Source organism: Macrotis lagotis, chromosome 5 (assembly GCF_037893015.1).
Source record: "Macrotis lagotis isolate mMagLag1 chromosome 5, bilby.v1.9.chrom.fasta, whole genome shotgun sequence".
In the NCBI taxonomy this organism is placed as follows: domain Eukaryota; kingdom Metazoa; phylum Chordata; class Mammalia; order Peramelemorphia; family Peramelidae; genus Macrotis; species Macrotis lagotis.
In genome coordinates this window covers 166026795-166039565 of record NC_133662.1, presented here as the reverse complement: position 1 = coordinate 166039565, position 12771 = coordinate 166026795, and the positions used below count along the sequence as shown (strand labels likewise).

Sequence of the window (12771 nt, the reverse complement as noted above, 5' to 3'; positions counted from 1 at the left end):
TGGTTTAGCATTCAAATCCTTAGAGGAGAAGTTAAATTAGTTGCAGGAAGTATAGATAGTAAAATTACATTAGGATCTCAACCTCCTCTCATAACTAGATAAAGCTAAATCATTCATAATTGACAGATGATTGTAGCCCTTGCTTAAGTATTGTTTTTTCTAATAAAACAAAGCAAATCACATCTTAAAAAACTAGATAAAGCTAATCACAAAATAAACAAGAAAGAAGCTAAGGAGATAAATAAAAATGTTAGAAATGTTAAATATGATAGACTTCTGGAGAAAAATGAAGGGGGATAGAAAGGAATATATCTTTTCCTCAGTGGTAAATGGTACTACACAAAAACTGACCATGTATTAGGGTATAGAAACTTTTCAATCAAATGCAGAAAGGCAGAAATATTAAATAGATCCTTTTCAGATCATGATGCAATTAAAAACTACATTTAATAAAGAGCCATGGAAAGATGAATCAAAAATTATCTGGAAACTAAATAATCAAATTTTAAAGAATGAATGGGTCAAATAACAAATCATAGAAAGAATCAATAATATCATCCAAGACAAAGACAATAATGAAATAATATACCAAAACTTGTGGGATAAAGCACTCAATAGAGAAACTTTCATATCTTTAAATGTTTATATGAACAAAATAGAGAAAGAAGAGATCAATGAATTGAGAAACTAAAAACACTAGAAAAAAAGAACAAATTAAACATCCCTAAATTAGAATACCAAATTAGAAATTCTGAAAATCAAAAGGGAAATTAATAAAATTGAAAATAAGAAAACTATGGAATTAATAAAACTAAAAGTTGTTTTTATAGAAAAAAACATAAAATGATAAACTTGGCTAATTTGACTTTAAAAAAAGAAGAAACTCAAATTACCAGTTTTATTCAACTGTATGTCAATAAATCTGATGATTTAAGATATACAGGAATATCTACAAAAATATAAATCATAGAAAAAGAGAATAAAACATAAAACACTTCAGAAAAAGAAATTGAATAAGCCATCCATGAACTCCCTTAAAAAAAATCTCTAGGATTAGATGGAAATCGACTATATTTTTAATGAACAATTAATTCCAATCCTATATAAACTATTCAAAAAAAATATGTGAAGGACTTCTACCAAATTCCTTATAGGACACCAATATGGTGCTATTACTTAAACCAGAAAGAGTCGAAACAGAGAAAGAAAATTTTAGTCAAATTTTCCTAATGAATTTTGATGCAAAAATTTTAAATAAAATATTAGCAAAAAGATTATAACAAGTTATCACTAGTATAATACACGATGATTGGGTAGGATCTATACCAGGAATGCAGGTTCATTATTAGGAAAACAATTAACTTGTTTGACCCTATCAACAACAAAACTAACAGAAATCATATGATTATCTCAATACACGCTGAAATGTTTTTGACAAAATATAGCACATATTTTAAAAACTCTAGAATGCATAGGGATTAAATGGAATTTTCCTTAAAATGATAAGCAATATCTATCAAAACCGTCAGCAAGCATTATGCATAATGGGGATAAGCTAGAAGCATTTCCAATAAGATCAGGGTTGAAACAAGGATGCCCATTATCAACTCTAGAAATGTTAACTTTAGCAGTAAGAAATGAAAAAGAAATTGAAGAAATTAAAATAGGCAATGAAGAAACAAAATTTATTTTTTAGATGATATGATAACAAACTTAGAGATGGCAAACTAGGGGAAAAACTTTAGCAAAGTACCAGGATATAAAATAAACACATAAATCATCAGCATTTCTATATATTACCAACAAGTCCTAGCAACAAGAGATAGAAAGAGAAATTCCATTTAAAACAACTGTCGACAACATAAAATACTTGGGAGTCTACCTGCCAAGACAAATCCAGATTACTTGCTATCACAGGGAAGAGGAAGGGAAAGGAAGAAGGGAGGATAATGTGGGACTCAAAGACTTACATAAAGATGAATGTTGAAAACTATCTTTTCATGTAATTAAAAAATAAAATAACATTCAAAAGAAAAAAAGACTATTAGAATGGGGGAAAGTACTAATATATAAGAAAGCAAAAGAAAAAGATTGTATGTTTCATATCAGTTGCAAAATTTTCCTGTGGAGACAAAATCATACCTCTTCTCCAAAGGGGGAAAATGTTTTAATTTTTAAGAAATCTACACCATTTACAAGTGTAGAAACCTACAATCTTTAATCTTGCCAAATCCCAATCCACACAATTGACCAGGCTATTTCCTTTGGAGATAAGCTTCTCTCCCAGAACTCTATGTCTATCATCTTATCTTTCCCAATCATAATGCAAAGACTTTTTTTGCTTGTATTGGTGCTCATACCACTGCTAAGCTGGTGTTAGTGACTCTGCTAAATGTTAGTGACACAAAAAAAGAGAAGAAAACACAGTCCCTTCCTAGAAAGAGATCGCATGTATATATGATGTGTGTGTATAAGTATATGATATGCATATGTATACAATATAATATATAGGTATGTTTATGTATATGTATATAGTCTAAATGAAAGTATAAATGCCAGAATGAGGAAATAGGAAAGGCCTCTTAAACAAGGAGGGATTGGATCTCAGTCTTTTTAAAAAACTAAGGAAACCAGAAGTTGTGGAGGCAAACAGGGAGAGCATTGTAGGCATGGGGCCACATCTTGGGTCATTTCCTCACCGAACAGAATGTTTTTCTTCTAGTTGCAAAAAGAACAATCAAGTTTAATCCCTAGAAATGAGAGTAGCTAGACCAAAAGTCCTAATCAACTATAAGTCTTCAAGAAAGATAAAGATGAGCTAGACAAACAAAATCATTCACGTTTATATAAACTTATACTCCAATATGGAGTTTTCATTTCAAAATTTCAGATGAGCTTTCTGAAATACCAGTGGCTATTTCTAATACTCTAAAAGGCCCTTAAGAAGTACTTTAACGGTAAAATGGACTCATTACAGTAATCGGCACCATTTTTTTACAGAGAGTAGATGGTAATCATGATTATTGCTTTCCCTCTTTACCATGTTTATTTTTTCCCTACAAACTCTTCTACTGTGCTCCATGTAAAATAAACCATATAATTTCATGTCCTCAAAAGCATATCATATTTCTATTTAGAAAAATGTAGAACAATAAAAGATTAGTTTTGCTATGACTCATTAGCTGTTCTTTTTTATTTTTTGAGTGTATAGGAATTGTATTCATTCTTTGGAACTTGAGATAGCCCCCCAAGATACTCTATTTTCACTCTCAACAGAAAAAATGTCTAAGAAATTATATAAAATGAGATTAAAAGCCTGGAAAGAATTAAAGGTAACTACATTTTCTTATTAAAGGCAGAAATCTGAAAACAATGCTGATTGAAGCAATTTCTCCCAGAAGGTTTAATTCTTTGTTTTCCCCCCCTCATTTACATAGGAAACAATTTAAGTCTCAACCCTTTCCAAGCTTTGATCCCCTCCCTATACATAATACTTTATGATCTCAATCATATTTTTATCTCCTAAAAAAATTATTTACAAACTATGTTTCTGTATTTTTGGCCAATTTACTAAAAATAATAATCTCGAGCATTTATAGAGTTTTAAAAATGCTTTACACACACTAATCTCACTTCATTCTGACAAAATTAGAGGCAGATGTTATCACTATCCCCAATTTATAGATGAGAACACTGAGAAAATAGAAAAGTTAAGTGACTTGCCCAAGGTCATACAGCTAGGATCTGAAACCGAATTTAGATTCCTGTCTTCCTAACTCCAAGTCCAGCTCTCTATCTACTTTACTACCTAATAGTCTAAATTATTGCAATGGGGGGGGGGGGGTATTTTTTAAATGTCTTAACATTTCAAATCTTAGCAAGCTAGATCCTCCCTTTTACAGAACAATCACAAATTCAGTTCAACCTTTGCCAGACTTCAACAGGACTGAATGAACCCTGCTTACAAATAGCTTCAAAATGATGAGCACACTCCACTATTAATATTAGAAAATGGAAAATAGTTCCACACTTTTAATATTTAGAAGGCACATAGTACAAGAATTAGCATCCCTATAAATCAATCAACAAACATTTAAGGGCTTATTCTGTGCCACATACTGTTAGGCACTAGAAATAAAAAAAAAACAAATTTTATAGGGAAGTCAATCAGAGGAATTATTTAATTTGCCTAGGATCACCTTAGTAGCAAAAATATGTCCTTAAGGAGACACATAAATTAATTCTCCTTATTATAAATCCAGTCTTCCTTCTGCTATACTGAGATGCCTTAAGAAATATACCAGAGTATTTACTGGGTCATGTCATATCTCTCTGAAACAACTTACAAGTGAATGCTGTCTTCTACTATATCTTTGACTCAACAATTTAAAGTATTGCACCAAATAGAAGTCCCAAAATGTGGATCTGATATTTAATTCAATGTTCATCCATTCTGAATCAATATTGAAAAATATTGTATTTGCTGAAATTATTGCTGGCATGCAGGAAGAAAGGACTTGTAAAATTTTTACAGGATTATAAAAAAATTTAAGATCAAGGGGCAGCTAGGTGGCGCAGTGGATAAAGCACAGGCCCTGGAGTCAGGAGTACCTGGGTTCAAATCTGGTCTCAGACACTTAATAATTACCTAGCTGTGTGGCCTTGGGCAAACCACTTAACCCCGTTTGCCTTGCAAAAACTAAAAAAAAAAAAAAAAAAAAAAAAAAAAAAAAAAAAAAAAAAATATTTAAGATCAAAAGACTTTTGAAAATTAAATTGTAAGGCCACAAAAAAGTTGAGATGCCTATCACACTGTTTTTGTCCCTTCAAAACCATAATCTAGAGGCTTAATATCAAATGATATGACATTCTACTTTCACTTACTTACTTTAATCTAACTTCTAAATCTGTGATTTTCTTCTTCAATTCCTGGTTCTCCTGGGTTGCAGCATTAGCTGTTACTTCTGTTCTCATTTTGGATGTGGCAAGTGCAGCAGATTCTTTCTCTATCTCCTGAACCCTGTCTCGCAATGACATGAGAAGAGAGGTCTGTCTTGCATTGTTTTCTTTATAACTCTCCATTTCAGCCTTCAACTCTTGGCATGAGACTTCTTTAGAAAACATTTTAGATCGGAGATCCAGAAGCTAACCAAGAAATAAAAAAAATACAAGAAGAAATTGAGAAACTTAGTCAACTTAATACATGAGTGTTATAGTATCATCATTTTACCCACATTGATATTACTCTCTCCTATCAATTGATTATTCTTTTTCACTGAATCATATTTGGGGAGGGTTGTGGAGCAATGGGGTTAAGTGACTTATCCAAGGTCACACAGTCAATAAGTATTAAATGTACAAAGCCATGTTTGAAAGCAATTCCTCCTCACTCCAGGGCTGCCTAAACACCTAACTACCCCCTGAATAATCTTCTATAGCTGAATATGAAAAAGCAAAGGGAAAAATTATATAATATTATATATATATATATATATATAATATTATATATATAAATAATGTCATTTATCCGGCCCTTACTAAAAGCACTTAAGTAACTTCTTGAGGTTATCTTATTCTCTCTCAAAAAGAAATTTGTGGTATATTTTGCAGTTATATGCCCACTTTCAAAATCTGTGTTACACTGTTAATATTGAAATGAAATAATGAAATGAAAAATAAAGAATTCACGATGTTTGTAATTTCCTAGATAAAAATATCTACACACACACACACACACACACACACACACACACACACACATCAACTATTTACCATACAAACAATGTTTCCTTGTTTACTTTCTGGTAAAAAATAAATGTAAATGAGAAAGAAAAAAATAACCCAGACTTTTAAAACAACTAAAATCAAAGGAAAGTTTCTATAAAGTGTATGCTAAGGACAAATTTTATAGTGCTATGAAAATCTAAGAAAGTAGGATTCTGAACACAGTGTCCTAGTGAAGCCATGATCCCTGTTCTCAATATACAAAGGACTTTCTGAACTACCCCTCTAGGATATCTTTTCCATCACTAGGGATACAACTTCTTCAGCCATACTCCAGTTAATTTAATCACCTGGCAGCCTTGTAGTCACAGTGAGTTATTCCCAGATCATTCCTATAAAATTAAAGGTCAGGTAGAAGGTCAGGTACAATGGATAGAGAGTATTGAGCTTGGAGTGAGAATAATAGAGTTCAAATCTGGCCTTAGATCCTTATAAGCAAGTAACCTGGGCAAATCACTGGAGAAGGAAATGGTAAACCACTCCTTTGCCAAGAAAACACCAAATAAACTCACAAAGAACTAGAAAAGACTGACAGCTGACTCAACAATAACACCTATGTGAACTGTAAAATGAAGATAAATAAAAGTACCTACATTCCAGGGTTGTTGTGAGGATTAAATGAGATAATGATTATGTAGCACTTACCATACCTGGTACATGGTAAGCACTATATAAATGTTTGTTAGTAATAATAGTACCAATATTATTGTGATTCTTATTGCTATTATTATTAAAGGGATTCCTGTTTGTAAGTAAAGAAGTAGTTTGAAACCAAGGCAGATCTTCAGAAATAACTGAACCAGTTTTAGAATTTGTGAGGCATAATATAGTGAAAAGATCATTTAATTTGGAAATGGGTTTAGGTTTCTTTGAACTAACACTCACCTCACTAGCTATATAAGCTTGGAAAATTTACTTAACCTCCTTGGATCTCAGTTCCCTCATCTGTAAAAAATGAGGGTGTTGTATTAAAAGCAAGATTTCTTCCAGTTCTTAATCCATGATATAATATTTCTATGCTATGACCCACTACAAACACGAGTCAGGTACCTTGAATTTTCAGGTGACATAGGGATTCCAACATGTAATTGTACATTCCAGTCATCCTTTTCCAGAATTTTTTTCAGAACCAAAGGATTCAGAATCATTTGGGCAGAGAAATCAGGAGTGCACTTTTAAGTCCTTAAGTAGAAAGATCGCAAGCTGAACCCATTCTAATCCCAACACAGTATATTTAATTCTCTCCAGAGATATAGGCAAAAGTATTATGCTTTGAAATGCAAGAGAATAACTAGCTCCTAAGGAATGCTTCATTGCAATCACAATGTTAGGAGTGGGTCAGCGGTATCTGCCACCTGCTGTCCTATTACTACTTCTCCTTTGATCCAGAAGAAGTAGGGATCTACTTTCTCAGTAGCATGCATGGTTAATTGCTATTCACAAGAAATGAGTTAGCACAATTAAATTAAAAGTGAAAAAAAGAGAAACTTTACCTCAGACTGAACACATTCAAATTTGACCAGAGATGCAGCGAGTTCACTGCGGGCATTTTCTGCAGCTTTACGATAGTGGTTTAATTGCTCACGAGTAACAGGGACATCTAAAAGATGATCCTGAAGAGTCTCTTCCTAAAAAAAAATAATAATGAAACAGCAATGCGTGCCAAACAATACTTTCCTCCCTAGGGAGTCAATGCCAGATAAAAATTCAAATACTCTTTTTATTCTAAATGTGTCAGATTCATATTGTCATTCCCATTTCTGTAAGCTAAAATAGATCCTAATGACTTTTCAAATCAAAAGAAAACTTCTAGTTAGAAATTTTAGGGCCGTGTTTCAACAGATTAATTCTTAGGTCCCTTTCCACTCTGTGATTCCCTCCCTTCCAAATGAAATTCTATTTCCCTATTATTCTGACTCAAACTCTACATGGCAGCCAAGCAAATCAAAACTAGATAAAACATGTAAAATGCTTAAGATAAAATAGATAGTCAACCTTGGAGTTAGGAAGATATGGATTCAAATTCTACCTTCACACATATTGTCTAGATAACCCTGGGCAAGACAATTAACTTTTAGTGATCTTAGCAGGTCGTTAATAATAACAATTACAGAGAAGGTACTAAGTTAAATTGGTTTATGAAAGTTTCCTCACCAATAAGTCCCCTAAATCAATAGAATGCTAGGTCTCTATACCAGTTGACTATATTTGTATTCTCTGTATGTGGCAAAGGCCTGGCACACAGTAAGTACAATACATGCTTATTGTCTTGATAAAAATGTGAATTAATATTATCATTACTAAATCTGTTTAAATTTTATCATTTGTCACCACTAAACCTTCATATGGACCATTCCCTTAAACCTACCTTCATTCTTCCTAATTAGACCCCCTTATATCCTTCATAACATTGCTAAAAACAACCTTCCTCCATGGAGGCTTTTGTTAGGATCACTAAGATTATGTTATGTTGAACAAAAGATAAAATGATAGGCTAAAAATATTATATGTGGGAAAACACCATTTCTTGGTAGGATAATATTGCTATTCACAAACAATAAGATTCAATATAGAAAATTATCATAGGATTCACATGACTAAACCTTGTTGTAAGGATAGTACATTAAGAGTCTCCTTCCATTCTTCTTAAAATGTCCATAGTAATCTCTGCCTAGAATGAGAACCTGGAGTGGGGAAGAGGGGAGGGCATCAAAGGAGCTAGAGTGTTATGATAAGAAGTATACTTTAGGCTAGGTGGTGCAGCAGATAGAGCACCAGCCATGGAGTCAGGTGTACCTGAATTCAAATCTGGCCTCAGACATGTAATAATTATCTAGCTGTGTGGACTTGGGCGAGTCATTTGCCCCACAGCCTTGCAAAAACCTTAAAAAAATGAAGTATACATTAATTTTTGTAATGTAAAAACTAGAATAAGATCATAAACTCATTTTTCTGATTATTGAATGAAATATTTCTGCTATCTTCAAAATGACTAGATGACTGACTTGGAAGTCTCATGAGTAATAGATCATCCAAGATCTTTTACTATCCTATTTCAAAACCTATTCACTTCCATTATATTGCATTGACCTCAATAAGAATGTATTAGACCCCATCAAGTACAGAGCTCTCTGGTTTAGGTTCTTTCAACCGCCTGCTTTTGTCAAGAATCAATCCTCTGCTTAGGCAGACACATAAAATCACATCCTTTAAGTTTCAGTACAGTTTTGTCTTTTAAGAAACGTGTTCCAACAGGAGGCAATTCATTTTCTCTGAATCTGAAAGTAGTCTGATAAGATGGGACTTCTTAGATCATCTACGAGATATTTAGGGGAAATACCAGTCAGATCTGCTATAGGAAAGCATAGGCATTCAGTTGCTGAAACTTCTCCATGGGAGTAAGGAAAACAAAAGTCACCTGACAGCACTCAAACTTTCCAGTAGGAGTAGTCAAGGCCACTATGTTTCAATATACAAAGCTCCCAAAACAAATCTTTCAATGAGTTTAGTAACTATTTAAATGTTTGTTATTCAGAAGATATTCAAAGAGGTTGGTAAGTATGTAATCTAGCACACAAAATAATAAGATTTAACTGACTCTTCAACAAGATAACCACATCCTGTGCTGCCTCAATCAATGACAAGAAGGGACTTTTTATTCCTATCCTAACTACTATGGTTACATTTTCCAAAATGGGTCCTACATTTGCAGATCTCTAGTGAAGGGTTTGAGCAGCAGTCTTTTTTGTCCAACACTTTTCCCCAAAAATCTATTCTTTAAGAGCACAAATATTTCCATAGAGGCTTAACTTCTAGAGATTAAAAAGATATAGTAGCCATCTCCCTATTATCTTATGTTTCATCATCATCATCAGTTTTAAAAATGTATTACTTCAATATCTCTGTGAGCAGGGCACTAAATATGCAATTAGAAGTAACCCCTTCTTTCCATATGAGTAGGTGGTGAGCTCTTTAATAATGGGTTAGAGTATGTTCCTACATAAGAACATAAAAAAAAAATATGGAAGATGGGGAGAAGAAATCTGGGGGGAAAGGAGGGATGAAGGCATCATGGAGAATTGACATTTGAGCTGAGTTTTTTCAAATTAAATCAATAGTATTTATTAAGCACTTATAGTCACCATCTTCAAGGGGTTTATATTTTAATAGGGGAAGACAACACATAAAAGTAAAAGTGGGATCTTCAGGACATGGAAGAGAAAGTTGAAAACCTGAGAGTTAGGTGTAGAGCCTGGAGAGGAAGAAAAACATGCCTATGACAAGTCTAGATGCTCTCCTTAAAATCGAAGTTCTGAGAAGAACATCCCACTCAAAAGGAAATGGTAGCATGAAGTATGAGAATTATTTTCAATGTGAGAAGTACTAGGATAAAGTGAACTTCCAGGAAAAGGAGGCTTCTATGACCTGAAAACCCAGAGAGCCAGCAATGTTGCTTGTGAGGAATGAAGACATGATTTATTTGGGAACTTTTGAAGTTTTTAAGGAAACAGGTATCCATAAGGCACAGAAGTGAAGAGAGAATGAATTCTAGGTCTGGGGAGAGGAGGAATTGGATGGGATGAGGTGGGGTGGCCAATGCCAAGAAACAGAGGCAGGAGATAGAATGTGTAAGGAATAGAAAGAGCAGAGAAAGAGAAGGAAAGTTCAAAGTGAGAATGGTAGGGTGAGGACATATTTCTTTAAAAGTCAAAGAGAATTTATATTTGGTTGTGAAAAGGGAATTAACAAACCAAACATACTTTATATCTGAACCTAAAGGGAGTAGGAAGTTATTTGAGTTTATTGAGTAGGAAGTGGAACAGGGTTATATCTGCAACTTGGGAAAATAACTTGAGTACCTGTATGAAGGATGGATTGCAGTTAAGCAAAACTTAAGAAAAGGAGGCTGATTAGGAGCCTATTGCTATAGTCTAGGCAAGAGGTGATTTGGACCTAAATTGTGGTAGTGGCAGAGAGAAAAGGATAGGTTCAAAATATATTAAAGAGATAGAAACAAGATTCAGCAACAATTAATTAGAAATCTATGGTGAGTGAAAATATGAATCAAAGAATAATGTCAAGGTACAAAGTTAGGGGACCAGAAGGATTACAATAACCTCAACAGAAATAAGGGAAATTTGTTAAAGTGATAAGTTTGGGGGGGGAAGATAATGTTTTAGACATGTTGGATTTGAAATGTCTAAGGGATGTCTAATTTGTAATGCCTAAATGACAGTTGAAAATGGATTGCTGGAATTCAGGAGAAAGACCAGAACTGGATATATAGATATGGAAATCATATCCACACCAAGCTCTCTATACTCTCATCCTTCTCCTCCACAGGGAAGACTTTGCTCCTGGAACAATAAGCTCTAATAAATTTAAGTTTATCTTTTCAAGAAGCAGACTTCAAAGTCACTTCCCAGCTATCTCCACATCATATTTTCCTCACCCTCTTTTTAGCTCCTCTAAGATATAAGCTTCTTGAGGGTAGAAACTATCATTTGTTTGTATTTGTACCCCCCCACCCCACTTAGCTGCCTGCCATATAAGTGCTTAACAAAAATTATATTTATCTATCTTGTTAATTATCATATGAATTGAAATGATAATTATAAGGATCAAATGAGATAATATTAAATCAGTGACTAGTTTAATAATGCTTAATAAATATTTATTCTCAGGGCAGCTAGGTGACACAGTGGATAGAGCACCCTGGAGTCAGGAGTACCTGAGTTCAAATCCGACTTCAGACACTTAATAATTACCTAGCTGTGTGGCCTTGGGCAAGCCACTTAACCACACTGCCTTGCAAAAAAAACCAAACCAAAACTTAAATATTTATTCTCTTTTCTTATAATTAAATCCTTATGAGTTAATGAGGTCACCAAAAGAGAGGATAAAGAACTGAATTGAATTTTTTTCAGGCACTTTTTAGCAGAAATAGATAATACATATCTTAAAACATTAGTTGATTAAATGACTACATGCCATCATACACTATTAACTGACCTCCTACCTCTGTCATGAGCAACAAACCAACATAAAGCAAGTTAAACAGACAAGGTCTCTCTCCCCATGAGTAAAAGCTCTCATACCACAACTACAGAAACTTCCATTCAAAAATTTCCTCTCTGTATTTTGCCAACAAGAGGAGCATTGTTAATTAGTGATGATTGCCATCCATTAATTCTTGGATCAATGGAAGAACTATCAAAGTGTGTTCTGTGGCCTTCATGATACTTTTTAGAATAGAAAAGCTGACAAATCAAAGTTATCCTACAGTACAGCTTCCTGTGGTTTTGTGGAGAAGAATAAAACCAATTTGGCTGGTTTAACAAAGAAGAAACCAGCTGGGTGCAGAATATGAAAAGGCTATCAATTGCCTTAAAGAAATTCAGCCTACATTCTTTAACAAAATTTAATGCTGTTAACATTTTCCTGAGAATTATTCACCTGATCTGTACTTGAAATTGTTTTCTTATCTTAAGTTATTTCCTAGGAGAAGCCGAGTTCAATGGTAAAAGCACGTTGGAGAGTGGAAAGAATGCCTTATGTGTGGTCCAAAGACCTGAGTTTAAATCATGGCTTTGCTCTGTGCAGCCATGGGAAAGTCACTTAATCACTAGAATTTAATTACTTTATCTGTAAGTTACTGTATTTTCCCCAGGTCTAAATCATTAATCCTTTGTTCCTAACAAAGTGATAACATATATCTTTTAAAAGGAGACATAAAAAAATCCCCTCGTGATTTGATTCTTAGATTCAGTGCAGTATGGGAAAACAAAAATATCCAGAAGCACATCTTGTCAATCTTCTTACAAATTTCTTTTAAGCAAGAGAAATGAGGAGGAAGAGGAGGAAGAGAAAGGAGGGAAAAGAGGAAGAGGAGTCATACTAAATCACAGTTCACTCTTTAAAAGGGCATGGAGACTATAATCACCAACACTCCTAGGAAAAGTGTCATTTTTAATTTAAATAATTAGT

The 12771-nt window shown here is 33.6% G+C and overlaps 1 protein-coding gene across 1 annotated transcript in view; it reads right to left on the bottom strand.

Moving 5' to 3' along the window:
- Positions 1-12771, bottom strand: part of CCDC170 (coiled-coil domain containing 170) — a 93527-nt gene that overhangs the window by 65968 nt on the left and 14788 nt on the right. Inside the window, exons 2-3 of the mRNA XM_074190056.1 lie at positions 7278-7412; positions 4889-5145 (exon numbers count right to left, since the gene is read on the bottom strand). Of these exons, the coding sequence (XP_074046157.1) occupies positions 4889-5145; positions 7278-7412 (392 nt within the window). The remainder of the gene's footprint in view (positions 1-4888; positions 5146-7277; positions 7413-12771) is intronic.